Source organism: Candoia aspera, chromosome 5, assembly GCF_035149785.1.
Source record: "Candoia aspera isolate rCanAsp1 chromosome 5, rCanAsp1.hap2, whole genome shotgun sequence".
Classification (NCBI taxonomy): domain Eukaryota; kingdom Metazoa; phylum Chordata; class Lepidosauria; order Squamata; family Boidae; genus Candoia; species Candoia aspera.
The window spans coordinates 80,097,272-80,117,349 of NC_086157.1; the positions used below are offsets into that span (position 1 = coordinate 80,097,272).

The 20,078-nt window shown below is 38.3% G+C and overlaps 1 protein-coding gene across 1 annotated transcript in view; it reads right to left on the minus strand.

Moving 5' to 3' along the window:
- The window catches only part of CD96 (CD96 molecule), a 32,252-nt gene extending 12,875 nt beyond the window's left edge, over window positions 1–19,377 (minus strand). Inside the window, exons 1-5 of the mRNA XM_063304720.1 lie at window positions 19,262–19,377; window positions 17,058–17,480; window positions 12,782–12,885; window positions 10,894–11,119; window positions 2,887–2,933 (exon numbers count right to left, since the gene is read on the minus strand). Of these exons, the coding sequence (XP_063160790.1) occupies window positions 2,887–2,933; window positions 10,894–11,119; window positions 12,782–12,885; window positions 17,058–17,480; window positions 19,262–19,310 (849 nt within the window). The 5' untranslated portion in view covers window positions 19,311–19,377. The remainder of the gene's footprint in view (window positions 1–2,886; window positions 2,934–10,893; window positions 11,120–12,781; window positions 12,886–17,057; window positions 17,481–19,261) is intronic.
- Window positions 19,378–20,078: the final 701 nt, after the last annotated feature.

Below are 20,078 nucleotides of genomic sequence, written 5' to 3' on the forward strand. Positions count from 1 at the left end.
CAACATTGTGCCCATACTTCACAGAGAACAGAGTGGTTCATAGCCTTCGTAGGTAGGCTGTTCCATTGTACAGTTCTTACTTTCAGGAATCTTTTCCCCTTAACCTCATGTTACATTAAGGATATAGCCAGCAGCTACAGTTTTTTCCTCCCATCTTACAATTTGTGGTACATTTTAATAGGCTCACCCTTGCAAAGAAATGAGATTCAACATTTGTCTTTCAAATTGCAATTATTTTATCCACACCCCCATCATCATCACTACCACTACACACAGGGAGAGTTGAGTAAGAACTCCATTGCTGTCAACAAGGCTTTTTGTCCTTAAGTTTTGTAACCACATCAGAAGGTGATTATTGAAAAAAAAAGATCACAGCTGTGGAGGGAAGTTGTGAGCATCTCTCTGCCATGTGTATGTGGGGATCATTAAAAATAGGGCCTAAATTCAGACTTGCCACCTAATCATTACTTCAAGCAATTAGTCTTCATTTAGGATTAAAAGGTATTGCTCTTTTGTTAATAAGGAACACAATTTATTTTTGCTTTACACTGACAGCTGGGCCAAGCAGGGCTCTGACTTACACAGATAGTATACAGAAGGAAAGGGTGTCTCTGCTTTCACCTGTGTCTTCAGCTTGATGGCCTAGGTTAATCCCTCTGATAGAGAAACAGCCTCCTTTGAGGCGACCTCATGGACATACTCCTTTGGTTAATTTGTGGTACTGTGACTACTGTTGTTTTTTGATGTTCTAGCGGGGCTTCCTGTATTGTGGGATTTTGAGCTGTTTTATTAATTTAAGATTTCAGTGTTTTTTAAGAGGTTGTTTTTTTTACCATTGCACAATGGCTTTTATTGTAATTTTTAAATTGCTTGTATCCAAGTCTTGGACTGCTTTTATCAATGAAAAGTAATTTGTAATCCCAACAAATCTGAAAGGCTATTTAAAAGCCCATTCTTTTCCTGTTCATTCCTATCCAACTGGTTACCTCCCCCTCCATTTCCCTTCTGAAGTATAACCTATTCACCACAACCTATTCTCTTGTAATGATTGATGACAGTATATAAGTAAAGGCTTGCATGCATATATAGATACATCATAATAAAAAAAATCAAGGCTTGAATGAGACAAATTTTTGCAGATACTTAATCTGACCACCTGCTCCATAATCATCTTGACTACTTCCTGCAGAGTTGCATGTATAACCAAGCCACATAAATACCAGTATTCATAGTTCATAACAGGAAGGAAATGATGAACGTTGCTGTGGTTCTGTCTGACATGTGGTTTTGTTCTTGCTGGCAGAGCTTAAAATCACAAGAGCCTTGTTTTTTATATTCTTCAAATAAAATGTTACTGCTTAGGTAAAGATGGAATATCAAGGAAATTGTCACTGTAACAGACATGCTTACTAAATCAGTGTAATATTTTGTTGAGATGTCTGAAGTGCAAAATATAGATATTATACTTCCATTAATTTCATTTAGTATAGAACCACATTTTAATCCCTGTTGACTGTATAAACAATTACATTTTTCTTTGTGGATTCTGAAGTTTCTCATGAAAACCATGGTTAAGAATAGACAGAGAAAAAAAATATGGTATATGAATCCCAAACTTCCATTGGGCACTGAAGCAGCATTTAAAATATCAGTCCTTGTGCTGGAGCACAGCTAACTCTGGGGAATTTTTTTTTATAGATGCTTAGTTCAGAATTCTGCAAAGAAGAATTTAGAGCTAAATTAGAAAGGGTTCTTATCAGCCCAGTTGATATCAAACATAGGACATAACTCACAAGAGTCTTCTTATAGCATTGTTCTGATTACTGATAGGATTACAAGTCTATCTTAGCAAGCAAGCAAGCAAGGAAACAAACAAACAAACAAATAAATAACTTCTAAACTTCCTGTACTTTCTCACTTTTGCTCAAACTAAGAAGAAATTTCCCAAATATATAGGTGACCATTTAAACAGGCTGTTTTCAGACAGGAAAAGAAACATACGCAAGTAAGCATTGCAACCACCATGACAGATGCCTGTCCTTTCACTTTCACTTTCCTCTTTTAGGGCAGTATCAGTCGAAGGACTTTTATTTTATCCTGTTTCTTTCTCAGCCAAGTACAAGCTCTTGACTCAATGGGAAAACTTGTTAGGGACTTCAAACTCTCTAAACTCTTCACCTCAGTTTCCCTAGTAAACTTTGGTAGTTCCCCCTGTTCCCTCATTCAGTGAATTTACTTGCTGGGACCTGATTACCTATATTCCTCTTGCAGTCTCTTCTTAGAGTACTTGCCAGGAAGCCTATATAAAGGGTTAATTTTTAAAGAGTGGGAGAGGATTTTAATGCAAAACAACAGTATCAGGTTTCATACCAAAATACCACTATAATAAAATTCTAGATCGGGGTTTCCTAAACTGAGGTGTACCTTCTCTGGGGGGGGGGGGTACAGACAGAGTCCAGGGGAGGTATGAAGAACCTTCTAATTACATTGCTGCAAGGGAGGTGTAATGGCAAAAAGATTAAGATACCCTGTTCTAGAGGATCCTAAGGCAGAAAAACAGAAATATTTTTTTTTCAGTGGAGGAAACTTGAGAAATTGGAGGGCAAGTTTCAGAAACATATGCCAAAAATATTGTTATGCAAAATGTACAAATACCTTTGTCAATATTAAGGAGGGAACACCTAAATTGGGTGTGCTACATTTTCTCTTGCAACTACAACAGCAATAATAATAATAATTTAATATGTAATAATTGGGTAGTTCAAAGGTTTGATGCTTTGAAAAATGCTGTTTGTTTGTAAAGTAGTTTAAAACATTTAAAACTAATTTTTGTTCCCTTCATGGGATAAGATAGAATTGCACAAACATTTACATGAATTAACTTACCTTTCCTATGGAGTCTGTGTGCAGCACAAGGGAGATTTCTGGTTTTTCTGCAGCATCCCAAAAAAAGAAAAAAAGACAAATGTTTTAATTAATCAGACAGGAACTAATTCAGCACAACATTCTGTACCACAAAGACTGGGTTATTTTATAATTGAAAATATCAATCTGTGTTCATAATAATAGAGCATACAGTAGATGAGATCCATATCTGAAGAGTATGTAATATCAGGATTTCTTTCAATAATCCAATATCCCATCTGCTTAGTATACAGTATTTTATTTACTTATTTAGTTATTTATCAAACTTTATCACTGCCCATCTCCCTCCCAAGGAGGGACTCTGGGTGGTTTACAATAAAAACGAAATTAAAATCCAAACAATTACAAATACAATAAATACACTAAAAATAAAATTAGATGGCTGAGAGTTCTTGTCAGTCCATGAGTATAATAGATCCATCGAAAATCACCCTAGGGTGCTAGCCATCCGCAGGTATGGCTATTCCCCCTCCCATTCCAAGCCTGCTGGCAAAACTGGGTCTTTAATCTTTTTCAAAAGTCCAGGAGAGAGGTGGCCTGTCTCACCTCTCGGGGAAGGATGTTCCAAATGGTAGGAGCTACTGCAGAGAAGGCACACTTCCAGGACCCTGCTAGATGGAATTCTTTTACAGATGGGGTCCATAACATGCCTTCCCTGCATGACCAGGTGGGGCTGGTCGATGTAATAGGGATGAGATGGTCCCTCAGATATCCTGGTCCCATCCCATTATACTAGCAAATATCAAAAATATTTGTGATCAGTCAACCCTGTGGTTTCCAGTTCTTATTGTATATTGCCTTGTATAGCTAGCATCTGATTATTTATACTTTTGCTTATATATTAGTGTGTATGTGTGTGTCTACACAGAAACACAAACACACACACACACACTGACTAATTTCCAGCCCACAAGGGAGATTTATTTCCCATTTGTGAAATGCATATGTTTGCATGCAGTTGCCTATTTGTATCAAAAATGTTATAGTAATTTTATTAAAGATTATAATTACAGCAGTATAAACTAATACAAACTAGAAAAAATAGAAGAATAAAAATAGTAGAAGGTGCAGAAAAGAAAAAAGAGAAGAAATAGAAAAGAAAGAAAAAAATAGGAATATAGTAAAGAAAAAGAAAAGAATATATAAAGAAGTGACTTTCCACCTTCATCACAAGTATAAATAATTTTAGTAACTTATCACCTTCTCTTAAAAAACAATAAATGATCTTTTCTTCCCATATTCCATCTCTTATCTATAAACAAATCCATAAAGCACTGTCATTTCAGTCCTGATTTCAGCAAAAGTCCATTAAGGGTTACCAGAGATAACAACATACCTATTTTAACTGTGATCAAATAAACCAACTTTATATTCCTTCCTTTTACTTCTAATAAATCTTAATCTTTAGTTCCTTCAAATATGTTGTAGACCTTGATTTATTTTCGTTTCTTCTTTGTCCCTTCCCATAAAATTCTTCAAATCTTTAACAAGCCTCTTTTGTAAATCCAATTTGGAAAACTATCCAGGTCAGCCCTTGGTTTGTTGTTTGTATATCTCTTTTAATTATTAAGACATCAGTTGGTTTCTTTTCCATGTCAATCTCAATCTTGTCAGGTACAACTTGTTCCTCTTCCATAACATCTTTTAGACACAGTCTATCTATATAGGCAGACACTCTTAATATTAACTTCTGTGTCCACTGTTCAAAAATATCCTTCAATATGTCCATTGTTAAAATAATTTGCTTAATTCTATAATTGTGAGTTTCAATGTTCTTCTCCTTTAATTATAATGTTTAGTTCCCTCAAGTTCCCTCTAGTGTCCAATTGTTAAAATCGTATTATTTTTTTTTAGATCAAAACAAAAGCATTTTCCCACAAGAAGGATTCTTTATAATTAATTCCAAACTCTTATTTCAAATTTTTTTGGACCCGTAGTCCATTTGCAGCTTTCTAAAATCAAAGTTTTGTTCGCTAAATATTAAAGGAAATTCACCCAATGCTGTAAAATGTATTGATCCAAACATTCCTAATAGCTGAAAAGCAGTTAACAAGCATCTTCCAAAAGTGATTAGAAAAAGGAAGTATGCAAACTTAGTGTCCTTTTAAGACATTGACCACAGTTTGAGCAAGATGGTTATTCCCTTATCTCCCAGAGCTCTAAACCCATCAAAGACCACTATCTTGTGGTCTCCTCATGAGAAGCAGCTGTCTGGAGCCTTGTGGGTGATCTCACATCCTCTCCTTGTCCAGAGAAAAATTATGAAAGAGCCGGTCTACTCTCTGGCTCGTCACTCTGCCATGGTCATTGGCTCTGCTTTTCACAGATCCATCTTCAGTCCACCATTTCTTCCCTGGAAGTCCCTATTTGTATCACAAGTTAAAAAGGAATTCAATGACATTTAAATGGGCATCAGAGCCTAATGTGGAATTTTTTGAAAACAACTTCATCAAAAATTTGTACAATATGAAGGAGGAGGAAAAAAACAGAAAGAGAGCAGAAAACTACAATGCTTGCATTGATAGGTACTGAGAATATTAAATAAATATAGGTAACTGCAGCTAGCCATGATGATGGAAAAAATGATCACCACCCTGGTCCTTTTTATGTGAGCCCTTAAAACCTGGCTCTATCCCTAGGCCTGGCTTGGAATAGGTAGTAGACCTTTTGGAGGATGCTTTAGTTGTTTAATTGGTTGTTGGCTTTTCTCCAGACTCTCTTTTGGATAATATATTCTGTATTTCTACTGTTGTTGTTGTTGTTTTGCAGTATCCTGTAGGCCACCCAGAGTTGTACAGATTGGGGCAGCGAAAGGAAGGGAAGGGAAGGGAATAAGTGACAGAGGCATGGCAATACAGGTAGTCCTTGTTTAGTGACCACAATTGGGACTGGAAACTCAGTTGATAAGGGATGCGATCCCTAAGTGGGAAATCATGTGACCATGACTGTGCTTATGACTTTACTTCAGCTTTCCTTTTTCACCACTACCCTTTGGAATGCTTACCCTAGCGCTGGGATAATTAGCAAGAATGGAATTAATGTTTGTATTTCCTCATTGGGGAGGAAGGGATTACAAAAGAATAAGCAGGCACACAGTGGGGAATACACATTGAAAGGAATGCACTAGTTCCAGCAGCTGCAAAAATGCTAGGCAAACAGCTGGTGTATTCCCCATTGTATGTCTGCTTACTCTCTTGTAATCCCTTCCTCTCCAATCTCTCCATTCTGCAATGGGGGAGAGGGAGAAGAAAAAACCAGGTCAGGCACAGGAGAGATTGCCTAAAGTAATTCCTTGTTTAGACAATCTCTCCTATGTCTGACCCTCTTTTGTCCTTCAAGTGTGCTTGAGGCTGCTGGCACTAGCACATTCCTTTTGATGTGTGTTCCTCATTGTGTGCCTGCTTACTCTCTTGTAATCCCTTTTCTTCTCCAATCCAGTCTGTGAGGAGGGGAAAAACAAACAAACAAACAAACAAAAGGTCAGGTACAAGACAACATGTACTGGCTGTAAAGGTGATCACTTGACTGAGGGACACTGTGAAAGTTGTAAATGTGCACTATGTTCACTAAATTATTTTTTCAGCACTGTCATAACTTCAAATGGTTACTGCATGAAGCAGTCAGTAAGTGAGGTCTACCTTTATCCTAATACAAACCCTGACCTTATTTAGTTACATCCCAATGTTGGACATAAGTATATAAGTCATGAAGTTTGTATATTGACATTATGATGCAAATTTTGTCCCTCTTATCCCCCTCCCTGCTGGATACCTATGCAAACAAGCAAATGAATTATAGTAAAGCAGTTATCACAAACAGTCCTATATTTGTGCTCTCTAAAGCACCTTCAAAGTTGGTATGGCTAAAATTTTCAGAATTGTTCCAAATTTGCAGTATGGGTTTTTGTGGGCTTATGGGGCAAAACCTCTCTTGTAGAAGTTTAAGTACTATTTCTAAGCCATAAGGCATGATTTATAAACCACACTGCCTCTGTTCACACAACAAACTGAACTAAATGTCTTCACACAATGTGTAAATCTGGTTGCCTCACAGTTTTAAGTATCTTAGCTGCAGGTGTTGTATATATTATTAACCTCCAACCACATTAAGCCACAACTTGTGATCCCATCAAGACTACTGGTTTCTGTAGATGTTCTTGCAGGATTTTCCAGAGCTTGCAAAAAGCAGTTGTTCTTGGAGCGCTGGAATCACCTTATTCTTAGTAAGTTACCTGAGCCCTCACTAAAAATTAATATGTAACAAACTGGCATATTTGGGGGCTTTGTTTATTCTAGTCACTTCCGACTCTTTGTGACTTCATGGACCAGCCCACACCAGAGCTTCCTGTTGGTCGTCACCACCCCCAGTTCCCCCAAGGTCGAGTTTGTCACCTCTAGGATATCATCCAACTATCTTGCCCTTGGTTGGCCCCTCTTCCTTTTGCCTTCCACTCTCCCTAGTATCAGCATCTTCTCCAGGGTGTCCTGTCTTCTCATTATGTGGCCAAAGTACTTCAGTTTTGCCTTTAATATCATTCCCTCAAGTGAGCAGTCTGGACTTTATTTCCTGGACCAGCATGGACTGGTTTGATCTTCTTGCAGTCCAAGGCACTCTCAGAATTTTCCTCCAACACCACAGTTCAAAAGCATCTATCTTCCTTCGCTCAGCCTTCCTTATGGTCCAGCTGTCGCAGACATACATTACTACGGGGAACACCATTGCTTTAACTATGTGGACCTTTGTTGTCAGTGTGAGGTCTCTGCTCTTAACTATTTTATCAAGATCTGTCATCGCTCTCCTCCCAAGAATTAAATGTTATTTGGGGGCTACAAGCTTCAAAATATTCAGTGAAATGTAGCTAAACTTCCCCTTAAAGTAGGATCATACAATGTACAGACTGCTTTTTTGAGCCCTGGAAATTTCTGATCTAAATACAACCAGGTATGACCTTGCTTATCTTTTTCAATATCTGTCAGAGTTGACTAGATGGTGGCATCTGCTATGGCCCAGAAAGTTATTGCTCAATATAAATTTAGTGGCTTCCCAGTAATTATGGACATTTCTCAATGTGTTGCTTCCACTTTTTTGTAAACTAAAAGCCAAATTGTTCCTCTTGAATGGGGAGCCACTCAATATATTTGGCACATATTTTGTGGATTAGCAAATATGTTCCAAGATAATATCTGAATGACTGCACTATCAATAGCCCCAAGAAAGAACTATCCAAAGATGAAATTCCTAATATTATTAAAGTCATTATGGAAGGATCAGATATTTCCATAGTAAGTTGTCCTTCCTGTTTTATCTAGCTATGATCTGTTTTCTTTCAAGTTGAAGACTACCACCAGGGGGCAAGTGTTAGCAGCATCTTTCCTTTTTCTTTGTTTCCCAGTTTCCTTTGTTTCTGTTTCTTCACACTTTCTCTGAATTTTCAGGTGCACCGTAACAATCCAGTTTGCCTAAAACCAGCCTCTTTTAATGACTCTTGCTTTATCTTCTTCTAGATAAACCTGTGCAATCATTGCTCATAAAACCCCAGCTAAGCTGAATCTGGCTACAGGCTTAGTTCCATTTGCTAGTGGTGATCTATATTATTAACCTCCATTTTCAGTTTGTATGAGCTAATTGAATTAATTTGAGAACTTGATTGCAAGAATTGTAAGAAATAATCAAAACACTTTAACTTCTTGTACTTCCCTCTCTATGAATAAATTACTTCTCTGTTCAAAGAAACTACTGCATCTTGTATTTATTGGGTAAATTCATCAAGATGCACTGTTGTCAAGATCAAATTCCTCAAGACATGTTTATCAGATGTGGCAACATGATAATATTCAAATGAAGCCTAACAGAAAACAAAAACAAATAAGAGCACCAATAAAAATCAACATAAAGTTCCTAATCACCTTGAGAATAAAATCAGAGACTGATAATGATAATAAAGAATATTAACAGAATGTTTAAAAAGCATGGCAGACAAAATATCCTTTTTAAAATGTAGGTCACTTGAAATTTTCTTTAAAGCACTACAGGTACATCCTCAGGTTATGACAGCAATTGGAACCAGGATTGTTGTTGCTAAGCAATGCAGTCATAAAGCATGACCCCAAGACACATGGGTCATTAAGTGGGAAGTGGCAGGAATCCCAGGTAAGGAGCTTGGGGGTGTGGGAGGCCAGGGAGGCCCTGGAAGGGCCAGTACAGACTGCGCATGAGTTGCAGAAGGCCAGGGGAGGTCTTGGGAGGCCCAGCATAGGCCACGTGTGAGTGCAGGAAAGCCAGGGTGTAGATGGCATAGCACGTCACAAGAGCAAGAAAGCTGGGTGCGGATGGCATGGTGTAAGAGCAGAAAGTCCAGGCAAGCACAGGTAGTCTGGGGGCCTGGATGCCACGATGGGCAGGAAAACTGAGGGGACTTACCAGAGCAACTTGCGACCTTCCCTGCTGGCTTCTCCATTGACTTCACTTGTGGAAAGCCAGCAGGGAAGGTTGCAAATGGCAATCATGTGACTGTGGGGCACTGTAACTGTCATAAGTGATCACATGACTGTGGGGGCACTGTGACAGCTGGAACTTTGACTTTTTTTTCACCTCAGAATCTGGCACCTTACTTAACTTGGTGCCATGTGGAGTAGAATTGAACTGTACCTAATTTGGATGCACTGATTCCATTAATGCAAGCCAAGATAACATTGGTCTGTTTACAAATACATCATACTGCTTACTCATATTAAGATATCAGATCTTTCTCATATGCAGTGCCATCAAATGGGTCTTCCTGATATTGAATATATGTATGTGATTTTTTTTTTTTTGTACTGTGATTCAGAACCTTAGATCTCTTATTGGGCCAAATCCAACATAATTATGTTGCATTCGACCCAGTACTCAAGCTAATAACAATCATCTGAATTGTGATTTTATCCTTAAATTATTAGCCAATATCCCTAGCTTGGTATCATCTGTAGATTTGATAAACATCCTTTCCATCTCATCTCCTAGATGATTTCTAAAGATGTTGAATACCATTGGGTTTAGGATGGAGCCCTGGAAAATAAATTAAATTAAATTGATTTGATAAATTAAAACATTTAATTTTATACCCAACATCTTTTTTTCATTTGCCTTTCATGATTCGGGATTATTTTTTTATTTTGTAACTGGGCATCAAGTCATTCATGAGAACTGAAAAGCTCTGGAAGCAGACAACATAGCAAAATCTCCTTGTTTTATCCATACATAAATACTGAAGCAGACCTATGCTTTTAGTCCCATCACTAAGCAGTTGTTTCCCTGGCCTGTCTGCAAAACTCTTGTGTTGAAAATGAACACCTTTATAAACACTATGCTACAGAAGCATATGTTTCATATGATCAGGTGCCACATTCTTTTTTAAAAAAATCTTGAAAATAAAAGGAGAAGATTGGCCCATCTTGGGAAGGTGTTAAGGATTCTATGGAGTGAAATGAGTATTTTAAGGCATTGTGTAAGGCATTCATTTTACCTTTTTAAACTCTAATAATCCGCCCCCATGGACAGAAAATGTTGGGTGCTCTGTGGATATTCTAGGAGTCTTTAAAAAATGCCAGGGGAAGGTCACATGTGGCCCACAGATCACAACCTGTGTACCTACATCTTATGCGATGAGAAAACATGCTCGTATAAGCTTGAATCCCAATTGTGAAGGCTTTCAGAAGAGATATCTTGATGTCTCATAGAAGAAGCCTAACAGATGGATATATTGGGCAGTGGTCTTAGGTGACTACGTGACATCAGGAACAAGGGCCATGCTGTGTCTCTGCTACCAATCTGAGGTGTAGAAGTTCCTTTGCACAAAGTAGAAAGATGTTAAATACTATTAGACTTAAGAAAACAACCCTGTGTCTCATTAGCATTTAAGAAAATCAAGTTGATCTTATAAAGTAAACCAGTGTCAAGTTTACCCCAATACTAGTAGCTCTTCCTCACCAAATACTTTCACTTGAATTGCACTTTCCTGTATTCTTCCAGGGACATTGGCAATTGAACAGACAAACTTCTTGCCATCATCAATAACTGTCACTGGTGAAATCAATAATGCATTTTTTGAACTCATTTGGATTCTGTCCTTGTACACAGTGAGATAAGTTGTATAGTCTTGAAGGTAATAGGACTGTTTCCTGATTAGGATCTCTTCACTTCCATTTTCTTTCTGCTAGAAATGAGAGATATATCAATGATCCATTCCCATGTAAAAGCATGAATCATCGTCATTTCTTTCTTTTTAAAGTAATAGAAGATGCTGATATAATAGCAATTGTACAACTGGAATGGGTGAATCACTGATTCTTTCTCCCTCTTTATAAGATGAGCTGGCTATTAGGTAGCCTATCTCTCTCCCCACCACCCACATTTCACCTTCTGTCTTAAGAACAGTCCCTTTCTGTTATAAACTTCAGTTTAAGACCATTTCTCTTTTGTTACCTGATATTGATTAGACCTAGGACTACAGAATGAAAAAAGGAAGTGGTTTTTTTTTTTTTTAATTTCTTCCTCTCAGCAGCAATTACCCTGTTTACTTTCTAAATAAGATAGCAAGCTTCTCTAACAGAAGTACTGAATAGTCTGGGAGTGCCATCTCTGACTGAAGGAGTGTAGGAAGATGTTTTTATGTTTATTTTTCCTGGAGAACTTTAAGTTATGTGCATTTACGTTCATCTCTGTGTGAGTGTCTCTGTGCACATGCCCACATCCAGACCACACAAACATACAATAGGTAGTGACAGTTTCTAAAATCTAAAATCTGAAATAGATAGGTTCTAAAATCTCAAGCTCCAGAAGCTGCACAGGCCAAAGTGATGACTAATAATAATACTTGGTCCCAATTAGAACTTTCTCAGACATATTTTGAACTACTGAAGTTCCAAAACTTCAAAGGACAAATCAGACCAAATTACAGAATGATTTGATACAGCAGTTTCATGTAAGTGTTAAAATTGTGTGGGGATAAAGTGCACATTCAGAACTCCAAGGCAAGGATAAAATATTCTTGTATCTCACCCAAAAATACCCAGGAAAGACAGGAATCATAGAATTGCCAGCTCATGCACAGGGGCATCTGTGGTGGGTGGGGGAATGGTATATATCAACAGCATCAAAATAGCAGGTATGACCAGAATTACTGAAGCTTCATCCATTTTTATGTAGGTATGATGCATGTGTGATACACATTAAAAAATGGGCGAGACTTTAATTACCTAGACACACCTGTCATTTTGAAGCTGTTGACCCCCTTTGGATGTCCAGGTCATGGCAGTGATATGATTATATGCTAGAAAGAAGGTGGACTTTTTGGCCCCTTTAGGTGGACTTTTTGGCCCCTTTAAATAATTGGGAGGGTTTTAAAAAAAACAAACACTAACAACCAAGTGGCTTCATTGAGGAAGTTTATATAAATTTGGATATCTCAAAATAAGAAAAAAATCTATCAGAACAGCTGTATCCATGTCACACTAACATGTATGCTAGATAATTTATAGAAGTATTTGCAGTAAACCTATTGAGTACTGTCAAGACAAAGAACTGCAGTTTAGATATAGATTCTCTTGAATATGAGATGATGGGGTTCATAGTATGCCCCTCCTGGACATGGATAATCTTAGACGCTTAGACATGAGCTTTCAAGATCCTCAAGACTCGAGCCCTTCAAAATCACAGCCCTGAAACTTGGGAGCAAACCAAGTTTTAATTATAATTGTATAGCCATTTTTAAAAGCAAAATAACAAATAAGATATATTCTGACAGGCTCAATGAAGCTACATTGGTTTTAGGGCTCCCTTCCCCCCCACCCATTTTATCTGAGAAAATGTTACTTACCAGTAACCATGTTATAGAAGCATTTGCCAGGTTTATATGATGAGGTGTAATGCTCAAGCATGGAATTTCCAGGGTCTGGTTTAGTAATGCATGTAACTTGTAATCTTCTATCAAACATAAAAATGTAAAATTACAAAAGGAAGAATATTAAGTAGAAAACTCCAACGTACAGTGCATGTAAAATTAAATTTTCCCTACTATGTTGGTTTAATGTGTGTTCTGTTGCTTAATACATTCATCGTCATTGTGAACATATAGAGAATATTTCTCCAAACTAGGAATAGACTATTTTTGTGAGATGGAAACAACATAAAAGAAAATGTAACATAACTGAGGCCAACCCACAGTCATTCAATTTCCAATCCTTACAGATGGGTTCATTCAATATCCTGGCCAAATGACAATTTCGCTCAGGTATCTGATTGAATGCCTGGTTACAGTGACTCTACATTCTGGTCTTAAAAGACTTACAACATTCCCACTATGATCCCTGAACATTGCCAGACACTTTTGCTCAATACTAGACCTCTAGCTCCAGTATTGTCCTGATATCCCCCTCCCCACATTTCTAGCATTATCTCTATAGTTCCTGCATAGAATAAGAATCATTTCCAATCTTTGTTAGTTATCAGCTTACATCATTTGCAACAAAACGTTTGGAAGATGAACACACACAACCAATAGGACCATAAAAGTATCTGTCTAGAAAGAGTAGGACTAGATATTTCTTAGTATCCAAGGGTTGCATTTATTGAGGGTATGCTCATGACATCAAGAATAAATATAAAATAAAGGAGCACTTACAAAAACTCCAAGAATCCTTCCAAAAGGTTCTATTGTTAAGGAAAATGAAAAACAGTAGCAATAACAATGAACAGAATAAAATGTTGATAATTATCATTTTCTACAGCAAAGGATCATTACCTTGTCGTGGTGCTGGAGCTTGAGCACCTCAATGATGCAATGAGCTAAACCGTGAAGGGCCACCCAAGACGGGAAGGTCATGACAGAGAGGTCAGACTAAATGCAATCCCTGGGGAAGGTAATGGCAACTCACCCCAGTATTCTTGCCGTGAAAACTAAATGGATCAGTACAACCAGAGATATGTCGGTATACCATCGGAAGATGAGACCCCCAGGTCGGAAGATGGTCAAAATGCTACTGGGGAGGAACAGAGGATGAGTTCAACTAGCCCCAGATGTGATGACGCAGCTAGCTCAAAGCCAAAAGGACGGCTAGCGGCCGACGGTGCTGGTGGTGAACAGCAAATCCGATGTTCTAAGGATCAACACACCACTGGAACCTGGAATGTAAGATCTATGAGCCAGGGCAAATTGGATGTGGTTATTGGTGAGATGTCAAGGTTAAAGATAGACATTTTGGGCATCAGTGAACTGAAATGGACTGGAATGGGCCACTTCACATTAAATGACCACCAGATCTACTACTGTGGACAATAGGACCACAGAAGAAATGGAGTAGCCTTCATAATTAATAGTAAAGTGGCTAAAGCAGTGCTTGGATACAATCCAAAAAACGATAGAATGATCTCAATTTGAATTCAGGGCAAGCCATCTAACATCACAGTGATCCAAATATATGCCCCAACCACAGATGCTGAAGAAGCTGAAGTAGAGCAGTTCTATGAGGATCTGCAGCACCTACTGGACAACACGCCTAAAAGAGATGTTATTTTCATCACGGGAGACTGGAATGCTAAGGTGGGCAGTCAAATGACACCTCGAATTACAGGTAAGCATGGCCTGGGAGAACAAAATGAAGCAGGACATAGGCTGATAGAATTTTGCCAAGACAACTCACTCTGCATAACAGACACTCTCTTCCAACAACCTAAGAGACGGCTTTATACATGGACTTCACCAGATGGACAACACCGAAATCAGATTGACTACATCCTTTGCAGCCAAAGGTGGTGGAAATCTATACAGTCGGTAAAAACAAGACCTGGAGCTGACTGTAGTTCCGATCACGAACTTCTTCTTGCACAATTTAGGATCGGACTAAAGAGATTAGGGAAGACCCACAGATCAGCTAGGTATGAGCTCACTAATATTCCTAAGAAATATGCAGTGGAGGTGAAGAATAGATTAAGGGACTGGACTTAGTAGATAGGGTCCCGGAAGAACTATGGACAGAAGTTTGCAACATTGTTCAGGAGGCGGCAACAAAATACATCCCAAAGAAAGAGAAAACCAAGAAGGCAAAATGGCTGTCTGCTGAGACACTAGAAGTAGCCCAAGAAAGAAGGAAAGCAAAAGGCAACAGTGATAGGGGGAGATATGCCCAATTAAATGCAAAATTCCACAGGTTAGCCAGAAGAGATAAGGAATTATTTTTAAACAAGCAATGTGCGGAATTGGAAGAAGACAATAGAATAGGAAGGACAAGAGATCTCTTCCAGAAAATTAGAAACATTGGAGGTAAATTCCAGGTAAAAATGGGTATGATCAAAAACAAAGATGGCAAGGACCTAACAGAAGAAGAAGAGATCAAGAAAAGGTGGCAAGAATATACAGAAGACCTGTATAGGAAGGATAACAATATTGGGGATAGCTTTGACCGGTGGTCAGTGAGCTAGAGCCAGACATCCTGAAGAGTGAGGTTGAGTGGGCCTTAAGAAGCATTGCTAATAACAAGGCAGCAGGAGACGACGGCATCCCAGCTGAACTGTTCAAAATCTTGCGAGATGATGCTGTCAAGGTAATGCATGCTATATGCCAGCAAATTTGGAAAACACAAGAATGGCCATCAGACTGGAAAAAATCAACTTATATCCCCATACCAAAAAAGGGAAACACTAAAGAATGTTCAAACTATCGAACAGTGGCACTCATTTCACATGCCAGTAAGGTAATGCTCAAGATCCTGCAAGGTAGACTTCAGCAATTTCATGGAGCGAGAATTGCCAGATGTACAAGCTGGGTTTAGAAAAGGCAGAGGAACTAGGGACCAAATTGCCAATATCCTCTGGATAATGGAAAAAGCCAGGGAGTTTCAGAAAAACATCTATTTCTGTTTTATTGACTATTCTAAAGCCTTTGACTGTGTGGACCACAACAAATTGTGGCAAGTTCTTAGTGATATGGGGATACCAAGTCATCTTGTATGCCTCCTGAAGAATCTGTATAACGACCAAGTAGCAACAGTAAGAACAGACCAGGGAACAACGGACTGGTTTAAGATTGGGAAAGGAGTACGGCAGGGCTGTATACTCTCACCCTACCTATTCAACTTGTACACAGAACACATCATGCGACATGCTGGGCTTGAGGAATCCAAGGCTGGGGTTAAAATCACTGGAAGAAACATTAACAATCTCAGATATGCAGATGATACCACTTTGATGGCTGAAAGCGAAGAGGAACTGAGGAGCCTTATAATGAAGGTGAAAGAAGAAAGTGCAAAAGCTGGCTTGCAGCTAAACCTCAAGAAAACCAAGATTATGGCAACCAGCTTGATTGATAATTGGCAAATAGAGGGAGAAAATGTAGAAGCAGTGAAAGACTTTGTATTCCTAGGTGTGAAGATTACTGCAGATGCTGACTGCAGTCAGGAAATCAGAAGACGCTTAATCCTTGGGAGAAGAGCAATGACAAATCTTGATAAAATAGTCAAGAGCAGAGACATCACACTGACAACAAAGGTCCACATAGTTAAAGCAATGGTGTTCCCCATAGTAACCTATGGCTGCGAGAGCTGGACCATAAGGAAGGCTGAGAGAAGGAAGATCGATGCTTTGGAACTGTGGTGTTGGAGGAAAATTCTGAGAGTGCCTTGGACTGCAAGAAGATCAAACCAGTCCATACTCCAGGAAATAAAGCCAGACTGCTCACTTGAGGGAACGATATTAAAGGCAAACCTGAAATACTTTGGCCACATAATGAAAAGACAGGACACCCTGGAGAAGATGCTGATACTAGGGAGAGTGGAGGGCAAAAGGAAGAGGGACCGACCAAGGGCAAGGTGGATGGATGATATTCTAGAGGTGACGGACTCGTCCCTGGGGGAGCTAGGGGTGTTGATGACCAACAGGAAGCTCCGGCATGGCCTGGTCCATGAAGTCACAAAGAGTCAGAAGCGACTAAACGAATAAACAACAACAAACAACAATTATCATTTTATTATCAATATTTTATTCTGTTCATCTGACATGTCATTCTGAGGGCTGCATGCAGGTTATCCTCCTCAATTTAGAGTTATGCTACATTTCTTTTTTGTTTATTTTCTCCTCATTAAAAAAAATCCATTACTTACCTCTTTTCTTAACAATAAGATGTATTTTTGAGCTGCTTGTTCCAATTGGAAATGTGGTAAAGATACATTCATAGGAGCCAGAGAGTTCAAGTGTAACATTCTTGAGTTGTAGAACCCACTGATTGCATTCTAGGTTGTTTGCTATAGAATTAACTTCTTTGGAAGTCCTGCTGAAGTCAGTCCAACCATCATGGAAGCCTTTCTCAAAACTTGCTGAATTGTTGTAAGCTACGTCGAAGTATTTTGTGCCATAGCGAGGGTTATACACAGCTATTATTCTGTTTAGGCCATCAACAAACTTAGACCACTGAATCTGTGTTACATGGGTTTCCTTTCCTTGAAAGATGCTGCATTTTAGAGTCACATTACTACCAGTTGAGGCGTAGACAGTTTCTTCACTCATAATTTTTACTGCAGAACCTCCTACAAATCAATATAGTGGGCATATTATCACGTTCGTGTATAATAGCCATTATACTATCTTAGCCTTCCCCAGCTTGATTCTCTCACTGAAAACAACTGTTCCCTCTCCTTATATTTATCACTTACACGTATAATTCAAAACAGTTATACGCATTTAAAGTATATTAAAGATTTTGGCTCTGTACAGAAAAGCCATATCCCAAAGGCAAATCCCTTTTGCAAATCCCAAAGGCCCAAAGTCACCCAACCGGGGACATCCTGCTGCTAACTCAGCACTATAACCACTACCCCACATTGTCATAGATTTCACTGCCAAAAATGGGTGAAAGCAGGAGAAAAACTAAATGAAAATTAAATTATATAAATGCAATCCATTGAAATACTTTTTTTTTCCTTCTGTCACATTAAAATTTAAATTTGGTGGCAAACTATGCAGATCCTCTGGAGGCACAACCAAGATTTTGAAAAGGATTATCTGCAGCCCTGGATTTCTACCCTTGATCTAAACTTTTGCTTTATTTTGGGCTCTAAAAGTTATGGGACTGAACCTTGATGGGAAATTTAAACAAGCAGGCATATATTTTTTTAAAAAGATATTTTAGAAAAAAACAGTATAAAGAAGCCTGAAAAATCAAAGGATGATTTTTTTTTTCAGCATCCTGGTTTCTGGAAACTGCCCTACTTTTGATAGAACTCGGCACTGGCAATTCCTCCTGAAGAGTATTTTTGGTGCATGTGGAGGATCAAAGCGCAACACAACAGGGCATTAAGAATAAATATTTTAATACTTAACTTTTATTAATAGCCTTTTTATCTCAAAATGTATTGCAACTCTGAGCATTTCCATCTTTTAAGTTGGGAGTGATCAGGCCAAAGTTGTTAAGACTGGCTGGCCGAAGCCTGGCTGCTTGATCTGTATTTAGGCTAATAATCCTATATGGAGACTCAGCTGGTTACACTATCTGTTTGTCTGCTCATGCATGAGCAGGGGAAAAAATCAGACTGTTAGCATCAAAAACATTTTTCTTGCATTGATGTAGGTCACATCCCACCAGGATTAGGTCCTGGTCGTGTTCTGTTAAAGGGTGTTGTGAGGGGGAGACATTGTGTGAAATTCTGTACGAGAATGCAGTTAACTCGGATGGACAGTTCATATTCTGATTTGTAAGACATTATCTGTAGCATTTAGAACAAAAGCTGCATTGACAAGGGTGCCAAAAATAACCAACACATAATTCAGTAAATACACCCTAGGGTCAAGCTTGATTCCTGATGACTTTCTGAACTTTTCCATGTAGTTTCTTGACAGTACAGAAATGGTTTTGCCTTTGCTTCTTACAGGGTGTTCCCCCCCACACCTTTGGATTTTCTGGATAAGCCTATAGATGGGAGTTTCTGATTGTCTCCCATCAAGGTATTCACTAGGTCTAACCTTGCTTAGCTTTTTCAATTATTTGCTTCTAATAATGAGCCAATAATGATTTCATTTTATTCTTAAATAAGAACATTTATGATTTAATCCCATAGTACCAACAAACTAATTCTTCAGTTTTTAGAAAACTCATAATGGAACTAAACTGCTTTAGTTCTTATAAGAACAAAGATCTTGTAAGAACAAAGATCCAGCACTTTGAGCCACCCAAGAAATAGAATTTTGTATTTAAAACTTAAAAGAGACAATCACCATGCACACTACTTTGCGCTCTGACAAGAAACACTGAATGATAAAACAAGTTCATAAACCTAGACATCTTCATTTTATGGAAAGAAAACAGACTTACCACTGAGAATGCAGGCCAGGATGAGTAAATAAGATCCCTGAAGTCCCATCTTCCTATTGTATAAAAAAGAAATCCTGTCAATAACAGTCTGTCTCAGTATTCAGCAACTGACGGATTCATCCCTTCAACAGTGAGTATGCTTTTTATACTTCCTTTTTCACATGTTTGAGAAGAAACATGCTTACGCGAAATGAAACCACTCGTTGGGGGTGTTTTAAAAATGTATATGAATTTTGCCTCAAAAAAAAAAAAGAATAAATTAAGCCTAATGCTATGATAACTTGCCCTACTGCCCAAATAGTTTAAGACTTCCGTTCTCAGAAAAACATCTGGCAGCAACCAATGACAATTGACAGTAGAATTAAAGTTCTTTGAAAAATATATAGACAGTGATATAATATGCATGATGACAATGTGGTGTTTAGTCATTATTGGTGTTTCTTCCCCCACCCTACCTTTCTATGCTATAAATTTAGCATTAGATAGCTGACTCTACAGCTAGATCTAGACCATAGGGACTGTCTGTGTGAGCACAATGCAAACCTTGCCTTTGCTATGAAATTACTAAGCGTGCCTAGGCAAAATACTTTTTTAATTCAATTCTCCTCCCCATAAATAAAGTAAATATAATAAGAATGTTTTAAATATGTATGCGGCCCAACTCTCAAGAATTCTGGGTGGATGAATGTAACTATTCATAGCAGGTACTTAAATTAAGAAAAACTTTACCAGCAAAATATAATGAAGACCACTTTCTTAGGCAGCTTTAGGATGTGATTATCTATTTAGTGTGCAGCTGGCAATGATTGTTAAGAAG